Below are 21,478 nucleotides of genomic sequence, written 5' to 3'. Positions count from 1 at the left end.
GATTAAAATATGGGCCTCACATTAAAAAGAATGAGAGTGAACCAGGAGCTAAACTCATTAGGAAATGAGGAGGACCAGGCTGGGCTAAGCAAAGTACAGCAGAAGGGAAATGGATAACTGGTTTATCCGGAAATGGATAACTGGTTTATCCTAGAAAATATAATGCCAGGTAGCAGTTAAATGAATGAACTAAAATTACATGTACTTCTGTACATAAATTTCAAAACCCTAATATTAAATTTTTAAAATCTGGGGGCAAAAAAGACACATACACACACTATGACACTGTTGACATAAATTTTAAAAGTAAACCAAACTGTTTATGGACCAATTCGTATATAGTCAAAACATAAATACATGTATCAGAAGAATATATATTTCAATCTTGTGGTTGGCAGTTATTCTGGGGATGGAGAGGTGGAGTAAAACTCTGTAACATTTTAACTCTTTTTTTTTTTTTAAGATTTATTTATTTATGATAGACATAGAGAGAGAGAGAGAGGCAGAGACACAGGAGGAAGGAGAAGCAGGCTCCATGCCGGGAGCCTGATATGGGACTCGATCCCGGGACTCCAGGATCACGGCCAGGCCAAAGGCAGGCGCTAAACCGCTGAGCCACATAGGGATCCCCCCATTTTAACTCTTTAAAAATAGCCTGGAGCAGGGGCACCTGGATAGCTCAGTTAAGCGAGCAAATGCAGTTTTTGGTTTTGGGTTTTTTTTGGGGGGGGGGCAAAGGGAGAGGGAGAGAGAGAATCTTAAGTAGACTTCACTCAGTGCAGAGCCTGGGGCGAAGAAGCTCAATCCCATACCCCTGAGATCATAACCTGGGCTGAAATCAAGAGTCGGATGATGAACTGGCTGAACCGCCCAGGTGCCCCAGCAAACACGTTTTTGTGGGTTTTTTTTTTTTTAGATTATTTATTTATTTATTCATGAGAGAGAGAGAGGCAGAGACACAAGCAGAGGGAGAAGCAGGCTCCATGCAGGGAGCCTGATGTGGAACTCGATCCCCGGTCTCCAGGATCATGCCCTGGGATAAAGGCAGCACCAAACTGCTGAGCCACCCGGGCTGCCCCAAGCATGGTTTTAAAGAATGTAAATCAGGGGTGCCTGGCTGGCTCAGTGGGTAGAACATGTGACCCTCAATCTCAGGGCCATGAGTTCAAGTCCCATATTGGACATGGAGTCAACTTTAAAAAAAATAAATAAAAAGTGTGAGTCAACTAGCTGTGAAAACTCAGGAAAGAAGGCTTCGTGTGTATTCTATCAAACTTGGGATCAGAGTGATTCTAGCAGCTATTCTCAGTTTACTAAAAACAGAGTTTCTGGCTTCTCTGGTGTACGTTCACAAATCCACATCTTTTTACATCTCAAATCTTCCTTAGTGAAGACTGAAACAAAATTAATAAAAATAATAATACCAATATTATCCTTGGTTTTAATCTCTTTATGTGATAAAGCCTATAAATGTGCCATCTATTTTTTTCAGCCTTGCTCACTGATTTATATCTGAAAGGTGGGCACCCAACAAGCACTGCTGTCATGTTATATTTTTTAGTATTCTCCACATTAACGAAAACATACACACATATTCTTTTAACTTTTTCCCACAATAGTGGCATATTTACATTTTGCTATTATCAAGTTAAAATAACTTGCATATCTTTCCATAACAGCACATGCCAAAGTGCCTACTTCTTAATCGCTTTATGGGACTTAATTGTATGGTTGTACACAGTTTAACTTTTCCTCCATAAAAGAACACTCATTATTTCAAACATTTTTTCTGTTAAACAATGCAGTAATGAGTATTTTTTGAACATATAATTTCATAAATGCAAGAATAAACTTGATAGACACTGCCTGTGTACCCGCACAGAGAACAAATCAATTTCACTGATCAATATCAATTTGTTTTTCACAGCAGCAGGAATGCCTAGTCCTAGTCCCCTCACATCCACAGTGTTATCAATTTCAAATCTTAGCCGATTTGATAAGTGAAATGTGATAAACTGTAGTTTTAATTTGCATTTCTCTTATGACAGAGGTTAGGCATCTCTTCCTGTGTTTAAGAACCATCTGTATTTCCTATCTGAAAACTGTCTCTATTAGCACTCTGGCCAGAAGAACACAAAGCACTCTAGGTATTACACTCAGGAAAGGATTTAATACAGGTGCTTCCAAAACCTTGGAAGGGCTGGGTGAAAGGGAGGTCAGGGAAAGCTGCCAGCAAATTCAGGAAATCCACAAGTCACAGGAATTACAGGAAGCCACGGCTGATGATCTCAGTGCCTGCAGCACAGAAGCAGATGATTAACAGAATGCAGAAGCTCCTGCAAAACCTCACGTATGCCATCGGAATGAGTCGGAATGAGTCTGTAGGCCTGCCTTCTAATGCTGAGGGAACAATACTGGCCTTCTGTTTCTCTTTTGTTTTTCAAATGTTACATGGGCCTCTCCTAGGTAGACTGCAAATGAAACCCTCTTAGCAAGATAATCAAGGAAATGTGGTTTCCAGGCTTCAGCCCCTACAATAGAGTCAGAGTTCTGAAGGCAGGTCCAGTACCAACAAGTAATGCCCGGCGTAGTCCTCTCCATTGGTTACCTGGCACTCATGACACCCTGCTTGCTAGGTTTCAACTTCCAGACTACATCATGCAACTATAATGAAGCAACCAGCCCCCATACAATCAAGGTGTCTTCACCACGTTCCTTAATCTCTCCAACGAAGTTCTATCCCTCACCATCTCTGATGTTCACTCCTCTTTTAGTTTAATACAACCTGCCTTTGCCATCCTACAGCTTAAAAATTAAATTAAAAGGTTAACCACCAAAACAGCCTATAGAAAATAACTAGGCAAAAGGAGAGGAAGACAAAAGGATACAACTGATTAATATATAAAATAAAAAAGTAAAAAAATATGCATAGTCACTGAAGTCATTGTTTCTGCAACTACTGTTGAAGTGATCATTGATATTTGTCATTTTCTTCCACTACTCATCCTATGTTCCCTGTGTCTTTGTCCAAAACCTCAATTAATTGGGATTCTCAACTGGTGGGTGACCCAAATCTTCATTCCTAAAGAACCTGTGGCATTTGGGTTCTGCCTATTTAATGTTCCTGTAGCCTTCCATCCATTTTTACTTCCACACAAAAGCACGGAGATGTTCCAGGATCTACTGTGGGAATGTGTTTGCATGTGTGCGTTCAATTACATAGGCAATTTGGGAGGCTTTTATTTGCATTATGAATATGGAAAAAAGTTCTAGACTTTGTATCCTGTGTTCCTGTGCTGCCTGGATACTGTTCCTGAAGCAACACTTGTGACTTGGCATATGTAACTACATATACTATTCAAAAGATCATTGAGATGGATTACAAATATGTTTTTTTCAGAAAAAGTAGACCAGTTAGAAATAAACACTTTTGACAGCAAAAGCACATATAACAAAAGCAAAAATAAGTAAGTGGGACTACAGCAAACCAAAAAACTTCTGCACAGGAAAACAGTCAACAAAATGAGAAGGCAACCTACCAAATGTTAGAAAATATTTGTAAATCACATATTTGATAAGGAATTAATATCCTAAATATATAAAGAATTCCTACAACTCAAAAGCAAAAATACTAACAATTTTTAAAATGGGCAGAACTGAATAGTTTTCTAAAGAAGACACACAGATGGCCAACAGGCACAGGAAAAGATGCTCAACATCACTAATCATAAGGGAAATGCAAATTAAAACTACAATGAGTTATGATCTCACACCTGTTAGAATGGCTATCACCAAAAGTATTAGTGAGGGTGCAGAGAAAAGGGAATCCTTGTGCATTATTGATGGGAATGTAAATTGGTGCAGCCATTATGGAAAACAATACAGAGGTTCCTCAAAAATATTAAACAAGAACTACCATATGATCCACTTCAAGGTATGTATCCAAACGAAATGAAAACTGGATATTGAAGATATCTGCACTCCTGTGCTCACTACAGCATTCACAATAGCAAAAACACGGAAACAACCAAAGTATCCATCAATGGGTGTATGGAAAAAGATGTGATGTACACAAACACATATGCGATGCATGCACGTACACACATACACACATACAATATAGTATTATTCAGCCATGAGAAAAAAGGAAATCCTGCCATTTGCGACAACATGGAAAGACCTTGAGAGGCATTATGTTCCGTGAAGTAAGTCAGAGAAAGACAAACAATATATGATATCACCTTTATACAGAGTATAAAAAGGACAAAGAGAATCAAGTGGTGATTGCCAGGGGTTGAAAAGTGGGAGAAACAAGGAGACTGCTCAGGGGGTACACAAAGACTAACAATTAACTATAAATCATGGCAATTATAGCTGATAACATTATTTCATATACATAAATGTTTCTAGAAGAGTAGATCCTAAATGTTGTCACCACAAAAAAGGACTAGTGTGTATGGTAACAGATGTAAAAATAAAAAGGCAACTATGATGGGATGGAGGTGGTAGCTAATGCTATGGTGGTAATGATTTTGCAGTAAATATATCAAATCAACTTTGTACATCTTAAACTTACAGTGTTGCCTGTCAATTATATATTAAAAGCTGGGAAAAAATATCAAATGATAATAAAGGTAAAAGAAAAAAGGAACACTTTTATCCTAAAATTTGAAAATCATATGACTGAAAATTAACTATGTATATCCCACAAAAGCAAAAAACTTTTCTCAAGACACAAATTATATGAACATAAGGAACAGTCACAATAGGTAATGTTTGAATTAAAATATCAACATGATTCTACAAATAGGAACTTTTATTAGGGGACTTTAGGAAATTCATTCAACAAAACTTTACTGTTTAAAAGCAAATGACCGGTGAATCTAGGTGGCTTAGTCGGTTAAACATCTGCCTTCAGCTCAGGTCATGATCCCAGCATTCTGGGATCAAGCCCTGCATCAGACTCCCTACTCAGTGGGGAGTCTGCTTCTCCTCCCTCTGTCCCTCCTGCACCCTGTGCTCTGTCTCTTGCTCGCTCTGCTCTCTCAAATAAATAAAATCTTTTTAAAAAATTAAAAAATAAAGATAAAAACAAATGACCAAAAGAAAATCCTACTATTTCCTAAGCAGCCCAAGGCTGGTAGAAAGGTCGTCTAGGCTGACCCAGGCAAAAGGTGGGACAGATTTGCTCATTGGCTTGGTCGCTGGGGGTGGCCCAGTGAGTTGCTAGGGGCTCAGGGGATGAGGGCATGGAGAGGCAGAGGGCAGAGGCTAAGAATCCGAGGAGGAGGAGGAGCGAGGGAGGCTCTGACGGAGGGAGCGCAGACCTGAGGATACAGGGTCACGGGGTCATGTGCTCCTCCAATTCCCTGTCCTCACAGGTCCCTTTTCCACTCCCTCCCTTCGTCCCCTTCTGCCTGCTTTACTGAATTAGGTGTAAGTGGTGTGGCTTCCAGGCCCAAGGGCTTGGATGTGGCTGTAGTTTTCTGAGCAGGCTTTTGAAAAGACTGTTAAAAGATAGAGGATACTAAGAGAAGCCATAGAATTAAAGGCAAAATTGGGGAGAAAAACAATACACATCAGCCAATAGAAGCTAATTAGGCAACTACTAATTCCCAAATTGGGGGAGGGGAGGCTGAGAGAAAGGGACATTTAGACCTCTAGAACTAGGAGATCAAGATGGATCAATCCAGGGCTATAAAAAAAGTATACTAATAAGCACCCCAGAAGCATTTATTGAAATGAATTTTAAAAAGAAAACAATGTTCAAGACCCAGAGAAAAAAAAATCTAAGAAAAAAAAACTAAAATGTAAAAAATATTATGATACATAAACCCGAAAAAAGTAAATAGTAAGAATATAAATCAAAGAAACAGAAAACAAACTACCAAAAATAAAGACAATCTTCAGTAAATGGTGCTGGGAAAGCTGAACAGCTAAAGGCAAAAGAATGAAACTGGACCACTTATAAATTTTTTTTTTTTTAAGATTTTATTTATTCATTCATGAGAGACACAGAGAGAGGGAGGCAGAGACACAGGCAGAGGGAGAAGCAGGCTCCATGCAGGGAGCCTGATGCGGGACTAGAGCCCAGGATTCCAGGATCACACCCTGGGCCAAAGGCAGGCGCTAAACCACTGAACCACCCAGGGATCCCCTGGACCACTTTCTTACACCATACACAAAAATAAACAGACTAAGGACCTAAATGTGAAGCCTGAAGCCATAAAAATCCTAGAAGAGAGTACAGGTAGTAATTTCTCTGAGGCAGGGGAAACAAAAGCAAAAATAAACTATCATGATGAGCACTGAGTAATACTGTATAGAATTGTTGACTATATCAAAATAAAAGGCAAAAGAAACAGTCAACAAAACTAGAATAGGCAAACTACTGAATGGGAGAACATATTTACAAAGGACATATCTGATAAAGGGTCAGTATCCAAAATATGTAAAGAACTCATACAACCCAATACCAAAAAAAAAAAAAAAAAAAACAATTTAAAAATGGGAAGACATGAACAGACACTTCTCCAAAGACATCCAGATGGCTAACAGACATATGAAAATATGCTCAACATCACTCATCAGGGAAACAGAAATCAAAACCACAATGAGATATCACCTCACACCTGTCAGAATGGCTAAAATCAAAACAAGAAACAAACATCAGTGAGGATGCACAGAAAAAGGAATTGTCATCCATTGTTGGTAGGAATGCAAACTGGTGCAGCCACTGTGGAGGTGCAGTCACCTACATACTGTAGGTTCCTCAAAAAATTAAAGAATTACCATTTGATTCGGTAATTCCACTACTGGGTATTTACCCAAGGAATATGAAAACACGGATTCAAAAAGCCACGTGCACCCCTATGTTTACTGCAGCATTATTTTAATAGCCAAAGTATGGAAGTGGCCCAAGTGTCCTTTAATGAATGGATAAAGAAGTGGTGTGTGTGTGTCTGTGTATACAAGTATTATTTGTATATTCACAAATGTGTGTGAATAATATACAAATATTATTCAACCATTAAAAAGAATGAAATCTTGCCATCTGACACAACATGAATGGATCTAGAGAATATAATGCTAAGTGAAGTAAGTCAGAGAAAGACTAATACCATATGATTTCACTCATATGTAGAATTTAAGAAACAAATGTACAAAGAGAAGAGATAGAAACAAACAAACAAAAAAAAAACCTCTTACCTGTAGAGAACAGATAGTTACCAGAGCAGAGGTTGGAGGGGGTACAGGTAAAATAGGTGAAGAGGATTAAGAGTATATTTATCATGATGAGCACTGTATAGAATTGTTGAATCACTGTACTGTATACCCAAAACTAATATAACTGTATGTTAACCATACTGAAATTAAAATTTAAAAAAGAAAGAAAAATTAAAATTAAAAAGCAAAAGTAACTCTGAAAAGACTAACATAATGGAGATGCATCTGGCAAAACTAAGAAAAACATATATACAGAAAGACAACACATACATATTATGTACAATTCAGTGGCTATCAGTATATTCACATGGTTGTGCAACCATTCCCACTAATTCTAGAACATTTCTATCATTTCAACATGCAATCCCATACTTGCTACCAGTCACTCCCAATCCCCACCCCCATTGTTAATTTGGTTGATTGATTCAAAGAACCATTTTTTTGTTTGATACTATTTCCTATTTCATTTATTTCTACTCAAGTATTTATTTCCTTTAATTATTTAGTAGTTTAGCTTACTATTAGTTTTCTAGTTTCTTAAAAGCAGATGTTTAGGTTATTGATTTGACTTCATTCTTTTTAAATATAGGGATTTGAAGTGATAAAGAAATTCCCTCTGATTACTGCTTTCATTTCATTCCTCTTGAAATATATTTTTTAAAGATTAATTTATTTATTCATGAGAGACACACAGAGAAGAGAGGCAGAGACATAGGCAAAAGGAGAAGCAGGCTCCCTACAGGGAGCCCAATGTGGGACTCAATCCCAGATCCCAGGATCATGCCATGAGCCAAAGGCAGACTCTCAACCACTGAGCCACCCAGGCGTCCCACCTCCTGAAATATTTTCTAATTTCCCTGTGATTACATCTTTGATCCACTGCTTATACAGGAGTATGTTGCTTTTAATTGTTACTAATTTCTAATTTCATTCCATTTGTAGTCATATGCTTTGTATGGTTTCATTCTTTTTAAATGTATCAAAACTTGTTTTGTAACCTGACATTTTGTCGATTTCCTTACTCATCTGTCTTGTTTTCTATGTATTATTTAAAGTGAGGAACAGAAGTCTCCAATTGTTACACTGAATTATCTATTTCTCTTGTCAGTTCTGTCAGATTTTGCTTCATGTTCTGGGGCTCTGTGGTTAGTGTGTGTGTGTGTGTGTGTGTGTGTGTGTGTGTGTTTATAACAGTCATATATTCTCAGTGGAATGAGTCTTTTGACATTGCATGTTGTTCTTGACTCCAGCAAAAACAAAAAATTAGCGTTAAGGTCTATGTTATACAGCCCTCTTTTGGTTACTGTTTGTATGAAGTATCTCTTATTCTGTTCTTTTACTTTTAAAATCTATTTGTGTCTTTGAATCTGAGTCTTTTAGATAGCAAAGAGTTTGAATCAAGTTTTTAAGGCCATTCTGCCAATCACCCACTTACGTAGCATCTTTCTTTGAGGCACCCTCAAAACCCCTAAGGTTCTGCAGTGTGGACTCTGAAACCCACTGATTTAATAACATGCAGGAATTATTTGTAAAGGAAATAACCCAATTTTATTTCAGAATTCTGTCAGTAACTTGCCATGTAACCTAGAACCAGTTTCTTTTTACAATAAAGATGAAAAACATTACAACAGATGATGCTATCAGAGCCAACTATTTTAAAACTGAGGAACATTCAGGATATACTCAGAGATCCTCTACTATCACTGTATAGCACCCACCATATTAGTATGATATGCAATATGGAAATGCGTCAAATAGCAATGGCACCAATCCACCTGTAATAAATAACTGTTGACTGCCTACCCTTCAAAAGGCCATTTCCCTTCCTCCTATGATGACAATGCCCTAACTTGGTTTCTTGTGCTTGCACTTCACCTCTAGAAAAAGGTACCTTGATCTATAAAGGTGATCTTCTTCTCCTTTCCACCAACTGGTTTAGAAAGATGAGAATGATACCCAGTTTGGGTCAATGGTTGATGTGAAGAGCATCCTTCCAGAAAATCTCCCTACCTCTGGACTAATTTTACGAAAAAATAAATCTCCGCATTACGCTAGTTTACATTAGGTTTCGTATTTAGACCAAAAATTCTACAACCATTTGATTAAGTATTTCTCAGTATGATCAAAAAAATAAGCTTAACTTTTATCTTTCAATATTTTATTTAAAGACTTCAGTTTTAAACATCTGTAAGACATTCATCAATCCATTTATTATTTTACTTTTAACATTATAAATTTAACTTCAAGTGGCAAAAAAAAACCCCAAAAATATGTAATCAGACTATATTTTAGCAGTGTCTTCAAATAGGGAAACCAAAAAAACTTACTACCACCAAAACAAATCAACTAATCTAATTTATTAGGCATGTCTATGCTTTATTTTCCTTTACAGGATAATTATTTTTTGGAAAAAATTCACTTTCAAAGAATCAGCCCTTGCAAACAGAGCAGCTACTCTTTCCACAAATAAAATCCAGTATCTAGATTCTCAAAACTCACAATACCAAATGGAAATGTCTGGTTGTCAGCCAATAGTGTCATGCTCAAGTCAGTTTCACATCACAGGGAATAATCTATAACTAATTTCATAGGCAAATTCCAATTCTAAATATTACTAGAGACTACTATTGTTATTCCCAACTGTGGTGACAATTGTCTTATTGCTGAATTATACATGATAAATTTTCTTTGGCAACTTTTTATACTATCAAGGAACACAACTGGACAACTATAAAGTTTGAATTAACTTAGTATTTCAAAATTTCAAACTTCACTGTAATTATTTAAATGTAATTTCTTATAGATGCATCTATAAGAAACATGCCTAATGTAATATGACAAGAAAAGAATTGCTAAATAATCATTACTAAAAGCTTTTCAGATATATGTACAAGTACACAGTTGAACTCAAAAACCAGTGAAAATATTATAATGTTAGCTCCAATTCACTATCAGACTTTCTGTGATAAAGAATAAAAACTAAATGTAAAAACTAAAATCTGGGTGTCCGTCAATATTTCTGGAAGGCTCTTTCAAATGGATTCAAAATGGCCTAAAAATTGGCCAGAATACAATGTGAATTCTATTATACCTCGTAAAATTAAGTATATTGATAACTTAATAATTTTTAATTCTCGTTCTATGGAATAAGCCTATAATGGAGGCTCAGCAAAATATTACCAAGAAATTTAAAAAGGAAGCTCAAGTCCAGATGTATAACTAAGAAATCTTCTCTACATATAAGAAAATCACCAACTTAAATTATAAACAGTTTCCACTTAATATTATCACTCCAAACTTCACACAATGTAAATTAAAATAGGTATGGCAGAAAGTGCACTCTGAAGCATGTTCACATCACAAAGATAAATGATGAAATTTAGCCAGCAAAAATTCAAATAGGCATATATGCAAACATCTGTATGCAAACTTTCATGAGTAAGATGTAAGAAATGATTCATCTTGATAATTTTATGTACAGATTGTTTACAATTTAAAACAAGTACAACTGAAAACATTTCTATGTAAAAGCCACAATAAAGTCAAACGAAAGACTAAATAACAGTCTTACGAACTGGTCTCTCAAGAGAGTAACAATGGAGTATGGTATTCTAAGAAATGCCTTCTTCTTGATCAATCATTTCTGTTTTAACTGAAAAGACATCTGCCAGCATATGTTTTGGAATTTCTGAACCTCTGACTTTCAAGGCATAACAAGCATTCTCCACTTTGGCCAGACTTTGTTTCAAGGTATACAACTTCTTAGAAACCTCATAAGGTCCAGTATTGCCAATGAATGAAAATCCATCATAAACCTGACGTAAAAACTGGCTCACTTCAAAGGGGGTGTCAATGTCCCCATTCCCCACACTGTTAATACACATCCGCATCAACTCTCCAGTTAAATCAGCCACTCCCAGGAGGTAATCAACAGGTGTGATTTTCAGTCTCCAAGTACCAAACTGCTTATCCTGTCCGTCAGAGGAGGGCTGGTAAAGAAAACACACACACACAAAGACAATACGTGAAAAAGAGTGGATATGCATGTATGCCATTTATTACAAGGTACAAAATCAAAAGCAGGTCAGTCATACTAATCTCTAAATAAGAGGATCTTTTTTGTTTAATGACCATTTGGGATGTTACAAGAATTCATGCCCTGGGTAGAAAGTTGAAGTAAAGGACTTCAAGATAATTTTGTAATCTAATATTGTATCATTTTAAAATCAACTATTCCCAACTTCACTTGACATATAAAGTAAAATTAAAACATTCTTAATAAAGCCTAATGACTTTATTGCATGACAGTCACTTACTTATTTAAATGACAAATCATAAAGCCCTCCAGGGTTTGTGATCCACGCATGTTTTCCTAAGTCACTTAGTCCCTCTCTGGCCTTTTCTATCCCCACTCAGCAACACTGACTATCATAATTTATCACTCTCTTGCTACATTCTCTTCAGTTCCCTTAGACTCAAGACTCCTTTGTTGTTGCTTTTTCTGCACCTGCCCAACAAAGACAAAACCCTGAATCGATATTATAATCTACTCATGCTAGTGTTTTATCAAGTAGCGGAGTACCAAGCTGAAAAAAATAGTAATCACAACTATAGAGTTGGTACTGCTACAAATTACTCACCAATCCTTCTTCCTTATTCCTATAGTTCTCTTTCCTGTCTCTTCAAACACTATTGCAAACCCTTACCACTCTCCTCAGCCCCCTACTCAATCCCAAACCTCTCTACTCTCAGTAGACAATCTTGTCTACTTACAATGACCTGGCCATTTGCCAGATTAACTGGCACAAGCTCTCTCAATGACCTTATCCTACAAAATAAAACAAAACAAAAAGAACTTATTTATGTCCACATCCATCTTTACCTTCTATCCTCCAGTCTCAGATGATGGGTTGTCCCCTCCTCTTGTTTGAGGTTAACTCTTCCAAATGACCTTGACCCATCTCCTCCCACCTCTTCCAGGACCTTGCTTCATAAGGTGTATGCCCTTGGGCAAGTTATTTCATCTCTCTAAACCTCAGTTTCCTCATCTGTAAAATGGGATAACAGCACCTACCTCAGAGGTTTATTTTAAGGATGAGTTAACATTTACCAAGTTCTTGGCATAATGCCCAACACAAAGTAAATACTCAATAAATGTTAGCTGCTATCACCGTCACCCTCATGTCCATCTCCTCTCTCCACATCAACTTTTCCCTCTCTCTATTGGAGCCTGTCTGGAAGACGACAGGCCTAAACTGTTATTAAAAAGTCTGTACGAGATGTAGCTGGCTGAGGCTGTAATCATACTGGAGGACATTTTAGGCAGAATTGCAAAGGCGTGCAGGTCAGAATTATGTTGTGTATTTGAGGAACTCATGAGGTATTTGAGTAGTAGTATAAGATGATTCTAGAAAGGAGGTCAGGGGTAGAATGTCACATTAAGGAATGAGAACTTTACCTATGGGTAATCGATAGTCACTGAGAATTAAGGAAATGAAAAAGTCAAATTTAAGTTTTATTAATACTACTCAATATCGTTGGACTGTTCAGAGATTGTCCAATCCTTTCAACGTAGATATAAAAAAGTGAGGTCCAAGAAATGTGGTTAAGTAATAGAGCTAATTAATGACAGAACTAGCTAAGTACCCAAAGTCAACTTCCCAATTTTTCTGATACCTGATATCATGACATAAAACTACCTGTTATGATTGGTTTCTATTCACTGTTAGTAGAATTGGCATCTTTTTAGAAAGGGTAGCTTGTGGGGGAAATGGAGGGGGACTGCATTTTATAGGTGGTTTATAAAAATAACTTTGGCTTAAGCAAACATTAATGTTCTTTGTTTCTATCATTAGAGAGAAAGAGCTCCCTGATTATGACTAAGAAGTTGATTTTAGAGAAAAACGCATGTTAAAAATTTAACATATTTCAACTAATAAATTATCAAGGAAATAAATTCTGCTTCACTGGTAATGTGTATTAGAAACTAGAGAAAAGCAAATTACTTGAAATGCAATTTTTCAAGATGTGTCTGAAGTATTTAGGGGTGAAATATCAAGGCATCTGCAATTGACTTTAAAGTGGTTTAGCAAAAAGTATTTCGATAAAGCAAATATGGCAAAATATTAACAATTATCCAGGTAGTGGGTACATGGATGTCCATATGTTATTATTCTCTCTACTTTCTTGCATGTTTGTACTTTAAAACATTTTTTAAAATTTAAGTGGTTTTGACAATATTCTCAGTAAGCAGGTCAGAACAAAATATCTTTCTTCCCTATCAAATTCCCAGAATTTTCCACACCAAGAATCTTCAGCACTAAAAGGAAAAATTATTTCTGAATGTGGTCTTAATTTGAAAAGTATATGAATTATTTTAATATTACAATCTCTGAATAATTTACTACCTAAATCCAGTGCATTTACTCTCAGTTTTTCTTTACATTTATGTCCTGATATTTTCAATTTTGAATCAGAAAATTTTCAATTTTGAATCAGAATCCCTTGAAAGGGAGTATAGCAATTTCTCTAATATATATATCAAAGAGGCTTCCTTTCTTTCCATAATTTAATCTTCACTAAATAAATAAAATATAAAGGAATTTTACTTCTCAAAAATGAAATGCCCTCCTTAATGAACTTCCTACAATTTTAAAAACTGAGAAAATATATACATGGCTTCCTTAAAGTTGTATTTGTCATGCCAAATTCAGTCTGACCTTTCAGTGTTAACATTTTACTTCCTATTCAAGAAAACATTATTTCTACATCTTCCTCCATCTTCTGCCTGACCATCCAGTAATCTCAGTACTAATCATCAGTAATCATCATCATCAGTAATCTCATCCTGATCATCTCAGTAATGTTTTTAAAAATAATAAAAAAATTACCAAAACTAAAGACAGGAAAAACTGTCCAATTTTATCCTTAGGTGTACGTGTATCTCAGGAAGTATCAAATATTGAAAATCTCACCTTTCATTGCCTGTATATACTGAAACCCAGGGAAAAAACAATATTTATTTATAAGTCAGACTGCAAAAGTTTCTTTTTTCTTAATCTGAAATAGCGGCATAATTTTCAGATACAAGCTTTATGAACTGAGTAGTGATTAACAGCTCTCCCTGTATAGGAACAATTTTACATTAACTTTTCTAATGACAACTAGGGACCACTTCCGTGTCATATACTACACACTGCTAATTTAAAACCTTTAAATCAAATCCTGTAAAACACTCCTTTGAGGTAGATACTTGGTGCAGGGGTTTCTGTGCATACTCTGAGAAATACTGGCAGAGTGCAGAAGGGCACTGGCTTAGATTTCAAAACACCTGGTTTCAAAATTTAGCTCTGTCGCACTTCATTTGTTGTGCAGTTTCTGGTAAGTTATTTAAACTCTCTAAAGCCTGTTTCCTACTGTGTAAAATGAGGGTGAGAATTCTTACCTCATACAGTTAATAAAAAATTTAAATGAGATAGTGCTTACAAAGGGCACATGGTAAATACAGAGTAAAACCAAAAGTGGACTTAACAGTAATCACTTAGCAGTGCTTTAGATAAATAGTATTACTATCCCCCCAACATAACCAGCTGTTCTTGTTCCGCCCACTAAAATATTTTAAAAAGACCATTTCCTTCGTTGAGAATCTATGAAATCACACTTTAGAAAGAATACTGCCATCTCAATATTCTTAACATTGTAAGCCAAGAAATCTCCTATCATTGCTAAACTGTTATATGAATTATGTAATAAATGTGAAATGATTTCAAATTCTTACGGTCTTATTTTCTTTTCCACATTCTTCTGTTGTAAATATCAATTGTTTATTAATTTCATCCATACTGATAAGTGATCGTGTTTTGATGAAGTGTTGAAAAGAGACAGCCTCCACATATTCCTGTAGTCCTGCAACACCAACCAAGAAAATTACTAAGTAACAACTACTGAATTAGTCAGACTGTCATTAATAAAGAACTTCAAACTGCTCATCACCTAGCTCAACAAAAGTTTAATGGAGGGGCACCTGGGTGGCTCAGTTACCTGTCCACCTCTTGGTTTCAGCTAAGGTCATGATCTCAGGGTTGTGAGATCGAGCCCCGTGTCAGGCTCTGCACTCAGTGTGGAGTCTGCTTTAGATTCTCTCTTCCTCTCCCTCCCACTTGCACTCTCTCTCAAATAAATAAATAAAATCTTAAAAAAAAAAGTTTAATGGATGCTGACTATAATGGTAGCACTGGATTCAATACTTAGACTACAAAGAATTACTTGGGGATAGAGGTGGGGATTAGTACTGAACACAGCAAACATCTCTGCAACTCAACTTTATAGACAACTCAAATACAAATGTATTCAAGCTTTCTACTTCATGAGTCATTGGCCTTAAAAAATCTACTTTCTTTTCTACAGAGAAACATCAAAGACGTATAGAAAAAAAGGTTTAAAGAATTTAAGAAAATTCTATTATAAAAATTCTTTAGGCTTTAACAGAAACTACACAGTGGATTATTTTTTGCTCCCTGAAGCAGCAAATAGGTAATAATTTAATCAAATGAGACATAAAATTAAATGACATTTGGATCTTTCCTGAAATTTTAATAGGTAGAAAACACTAAATTAATACAGTATTAAGTGTCAATATGGTCTTTCTGCTCCTACTCCAAAATGGATCTAAGAATAGATAACTCCTTTCTGCGTTAGTAATTTAAGTTTAAAAAAAGAAACAAAAAACCTAATGAGCAATACAATTTTATACCAGATCTAAGTTCCACAAAATTAGCACTGAAATAAAAACAAATTTTGGTAAAGATCAAAAGTAGTACTATATATACTTTTTCAAGTGTTTTAAAACAACTAAATTCTCTAGCCACAATTTTCAATGTTATTAATGGTATAATCTATAAGATGATATTTACAGAGAAAAAATATTTCTTAAAATGAATGTTATTAACTGTTAAGAAACTATTTTAGTATTCTTTGTAAAGGCTTTGATATAAACACAAGAGAAGAATGAATTCTGACTAAAGAAAACTCAGAACTGAATAGAATCATCATATTCAAGCTAACACATCTTGCAAAGAGTCCTCCCAGTGCTGACACTAAAAATCAGGTTTGGCATCAACAGTGTTGAGACTCACCCCACTGTAGGATCATCACATCAAATGCCACGTAAGGGTCAAAGAAACAAAGGGAAGTGGATAACTTTGTTTTGATAGCAGTAAGAGGAAGCTACTAAATGAAAATATCCTGACTCATTTTAAGGCACAAGTGATGTTAAAGCAGTCAGAAACTGGTGCTTTCAGTTGACACAACAGGACATGATAGAATAGGATAGCATGCTGAGAAATGAAACAAAGTTTAACAGAACAGATAACATCTTTTACATTTATTATAAAAAACATTTGTGTAAAATTTTAGTTTTATGAATAGGTGACCACCCAGTTCTCTTTCCCAAAGACAATCTGTTCGTCTCAATCCCTTCCAGAAATAACTTCATGCATGCAAAAGCAAAGAACAAAACCTAAAGACCACTCATTACATCTCTCAATATGTTCTACCACGGTCAACTCTTATGAATGGGCTAAACAGAAGATAATTGCACAAAGATTTACATGCAAGGGTATCCGTCATTATAATCATTACAGCAAGGAAGTAGAGAAAGTTTAAAAGATCAATTTAGCTCCACTACTTCAGATAATGGAGGTGTACTCTAAAACATTTCTCCTTTGCCAGCTAGTACAGTATTAAACTTTGTTGGTAGAAAGCACTGTAAGGGAAAGCAAGGAGGAAAAATCTCTTCCTTGTTGTAGTGTGTCTCTTCCAGCAGCCTTCTCCATGTGAGGAAACCAGCTGCTTGAGGTAGCCAGTAGCACACAGCATTTCCTCGCAAATAATTTCCCAGTGAGCTACCACCTCGGGCAAGGAGTTCGACGGTATGGCACCTCTCCATGGACAGCTTCCCATAGAATTCTATTAGCTCAGCACCTCAGCAAACTTCTCTGCCATCCAATGGGCCATGCCTTCAAGGAGGTGAGGGAGGGTGGGAATGAGGGAAGTACTCTTCCGGATTTGCTCCTTTTTTAGATCCCCTGCCTTAGCCCTGGGGTAGTGGCTGCCCTCTCTGAGATTCCTACACTTTTTAGAATATACTTTTCCTCTTATCAGGTAATCACCTACACCTAAAGTTTATATTAAACTTACCCTGTTCAAATTACCATGCAGCTTTTTTTCCTATTTGGACCCTGATGAATACAACAGGGAATTATGAAAATGAATAATGATATTATTTTTCCTTTACCCCTATTACCATAGAGGAGGTATTCTATCTTTTGAGGCCAGACACTGTACCTAGGATCAGGATAAAGATGCAATCCGAGCAGGAAGCTTAACACAGATTTTCCCTTCAATGTTCCACCTTACGTTCTCTATTGGATTCTAATGGTCAATATTCAAACATGCTCAGATCTCTCCCATCTACTGGTCCTCTTTCTTCCCAACTATTGCCCCATCTCTCTTCTCCCCTTCAGAACTAAATTTATTGAAGTAGCTGGCTACAACATTCCTTAATAACCTCACCTCATACTTCTCAACCTACTTCATTCTACCTTGAGCCCCTCTCTACACCACAACAGCTCTCACGAAGATTATAATATAATATGACCTTTAACAAGGTTAAGGGACATTTTTTCATTTTCTGTCTTGGCAGTAGTCAGAATTTTGACCACTTTAAAGGAGGAATTCTTTGGGGTTTTTAAGATTTTATTTGTTTCAGAGACAGAGAGAACACATGTATGAGCAGGGGGGAGAGGCAGAGAAAGAGGGTGAAGCAGACTCCCCACTGAGTAGGGAGTCTCACATGGGGGGCCCTGATCCCAGAAAACCAGGAAACCAAGGCAGATGTTTAACCAACTGAGCCATCCAAACAACTCAGGAGAAATTCTTTAAGGAAGTTTCCAGGGCACCTGGGTGGCTCAAAGGTTGAGCACCTATCTGCCTTTGGCTCAGGTCGTGATTTGGGGGCTCTGGGATGGAGTCCCGCAGCAGGCTCCCCATAAGGAGCCTGCTTCTCCCTCCACCTACATCTCTGCCTCTGTGTCTTAACCAAGATGTTATCTACAGGAGAACATATGGTAAAACAACATTCTTTGAGTGAAAAAAAATATTTGGCTGAATTCATGAGTTAGCCAGTTGTTTTATCCACATGAGCCAATCCAAAACATGGAAAACAGTTCCAATGAATACATTCTTAAAATTATTTGTAGTTAATAAAATTAACTAGGTACAACCAACTTTCACGCCTGCCCCTCAGCTGTAGAAGTGCTGAACACAATGATCTCTGGTAATTTTCAAATTCAGAACGGTAGGAACTATTCTTCCTACTGAAATGTCAAAAAAAATCCGTTTGATGAAACTAAATGGTATGACAACTAAAGAGGACATCTCTCACTTTGAACAAAACACTCCTAAATGACGCAAAATTTAATAGTATGCTGTTGCTAAAATGTTTGCAGTCTTACAAATAAATGCATTTGGAATGCAACTAAACTCACCAAACAAGGTTTAAACTTAACATTTAAATTGATTTTTTTAAGCTGATATTTTAAGTGTATAGTTCTGTGGCACTCATTCACACCTGTGGTACAACGATCACCACCAACTATTTCCAGAACTGTTATCTTACAAAACTGAAACTCTACTAAATACACTCTCATTCCTCTTTCCCTCATGCCCCTAACAACCAGCATTCTATTTTCAGTCTCTGGATTTGACTATTCTACATACCTCACAGAATAGAATTTGTACAGAATTTATCTTTTTGTGACCGGCTTACTTTAGCACAATGCCTTCAGGGTTCATCCATGCTGTAGCATGTGGCAGAATTTTCCTCCTTCTTAGGGCTGGTATTCCACTGTATAGACATATGACATTTTGCTTATCCATTCATCCATCAACGGACATTTAGGTTGCTTCCACCTTTTGGGTATTGCGAATAATGCTGCCGTGAACATGTGTATACAAATATCTGCGAGTCCCTGCTTTTAATTGTTTTTGTGTATGTACCAGAAGCCTCCAACAAGACATTTTAAAAATATAAAGTATGAGTAGTAGCTTACTAAGTTCTGAGTGTCAGTTAGATGTTAAGATAATGTATCTGGTACTTTACATCCATCTTTTTCATATTCATTATAAGCTTACATTGACTGTATTACTGACCTTCCTTTATAGATGAACTGAGGCTCATAGAAGTTAAAGAATTCACCTATATCAAAGTAAAAAAATTTTTTTTAAGATTTTTATTTATTCATGAGAGACACAGAGAGAGAGGCAGAGACACAGGCAGAGGGAGAAGCAGGCCCCTCACAGGGAGCCCGATGCAGGACTTAATCTTTGGACTGGGATTACGCCCTGAGCTAAAGGCAGATGCTCAACTGCGGAGTCACCCAGGGGTCCCATAAAAAAATATTTCTAATTCAAAAGTTCATGTCCTTCCCCTTACCTGCTTCTTTACATTCAATTCCATATAAAGCATAATCACGTTTTCTCCTACTAAATCCAGTTCAGCTATTCTCTATGCTTTGTGCTTTTGTTTAACTTTATTCTCTAGTCTCTCCTACCATAAACTTTCAGGATTCCATGCTATTCTGTGCCTAAGCTGATTCTCTAAATCCTTTTCTACCTGTAGAAAAAGTTTAAATGTTCTGATATGCCCAAAGCAGCACTCATTTCTCCATACCCATTACATAAAACTTATATCTCGGTTAAATGTTTCAGCCAGCTCTGATTTATGAATACCTATTTTTTTCACTACAGAGTTTTGAGGGAAAGAACGATGCCTTTACAACTTTCTCCTTTCCCTACTCCCAAAAGGACCTTGAGAAGAGACTCAAATGTTTAGTAAATTCTTTAAAATAATCTCTCCCTGTTCTTCCTCGCTAGTTTTATGAGATGATACGTGCTTTGACAAAAATATTTTAAAATCTAGTATTCAAATGTTCAAAAATAACCTAATTATACTTAATTTATAGTACTTTGGATTTAAGTCCATTAAGAAAGAAATATTCCTACAAGATTAAAAGTTCAAACTGATAGAAGAATTAGAGGTCTTAAAGTTACCTGATTTATCTTTTATGGGAAAAAAAAAGATACAGAACAACAGCCTTCAAAATTTATCTGTGGTGTCAATCTATGTTAACATGGATGGCTATCAAACACTGCATTTTCAAATATATCTAAAGTCATTACTTAAGTTGTCCTTGGAATGTGTTTGATTAAAGTTAATCCTGAGATGAGGTGTCCATTTCTGCTCCATGGTAGTTAGGTTTCATGATATACCACAAAGAAAGTTCAAGGACATCTGGCCCAAAACACTGAAAAGCAGTTCTGGTCACATCTAGGTAAAAGGATGTTTAAACAAGTTATGTTTCAACTTGATGAAAAGGACATCCGTTATTTTCAGTGAATAATCCCCAAGGTGAAAAATTTCAACCTACTGCCATATTCCATCAAACAATGCCTTCCCCTTCTGCTTTTACCTTGGATGAAATCCAATTAGAATTATTTACAGAATCAGCTGCCAGTAAGAGAGAAGTCTGTAAGTTGCTTTTATGTAATTTGTTATCTTTCTCCTAGTTCCTCTATTAGAACATACAGAAGGAAACCCAATTAAAGACTTCTGATTTTTATTTATTCTTATAATACTTAAGCAATATACATCCCATCCAAATCTCCATCAAAAACCATATATAAAGGTAAACAGACAAGACAGAGGTCTCGCTCTAAATTCAAATTTTGCATCTCAACTCTCTCTCCAGGCTTTTAGTGTTTTTAAAAAATTGCTTGCCTTATGACCCAGCAATTCCACCCCTAGGTATATACACAAGAAACTAAAAGCAGAGGTTCACACAAACTTACAAATGTTCATAGCACTACTGTTCACAATAACCAAAGAGTAGAAACAACCCAAATGTCCATCACTGATGAATGGATAAACAAAATGTGGTATATACATACACATACAGTGGAATATTACTCAGTACTAAAAAAGGATAGAATTCTGATACATGCTATGACACATACAAGAGCCTTGAAAACATTATGCTAAGTGACAAAAGTCAGACACAAAAGGCCACAAATCATATGATTCTATCTACATGAAATATCCGAAAGAGGCAAATCCAATGGAGACAAAGTAAATTAGTGGTTGCCTAGCTATGGGTATATTGGTGTGGAGGAAGGAAGATGAGGAATGACTATG

General features: G+C 36.3%; 1 protein-coding gene across 1 annotated transcript in view; it reads right to left on the bottom strand.

Moving 5' to 3' along the window:
* Positions 1-8,681: 8,681 nt before the first annotated feature.
* Positions 8,682-21,478, bottom strand: part of TSNAX (translin associated factor X) — a 30,343-nt gene continuing 17,546 nt past the window's right edge. Inside the window, exons 5-6 of the mRNA XM_055308939.1 lie at positions 15,005-15,132; positions 8,682-11,216 (exon numbers count right to left, since the gene is read on the bottom strand). Coding sequence (XP_055164914.1) covers positions 10,839-11,216; positions 15,005-15,132 — 506 coding nt within the window. The 3' untranslated portion in view covers positions 8,682-10,838. The remainder of the gene's footprint in view (positions 11,217-15,004; positions 15,133-21,478) is intronic.

Source organism: Nyctereutes procyonoides, unplaced genomic scaffold (genome assembly GCF_905146905.1).
Source record: "Nyctereutes procyonoides isolate TBG_1078 unplaced genomic scaffold, NYPRO_anot_genome, whole genome shotgun sequence".
Lineage (NCBI taxonomy): Eukaryota > Metazoa > Chordata > Mammalia > Carnivora > Canidae > Nyctereutes > Nyctereutes procyonoides.
The sequence above is the reverse complement of the archived record's forward strand: the minus strand, read 5'-3'. Positions and strand labels throughout refer to the sequence as shown.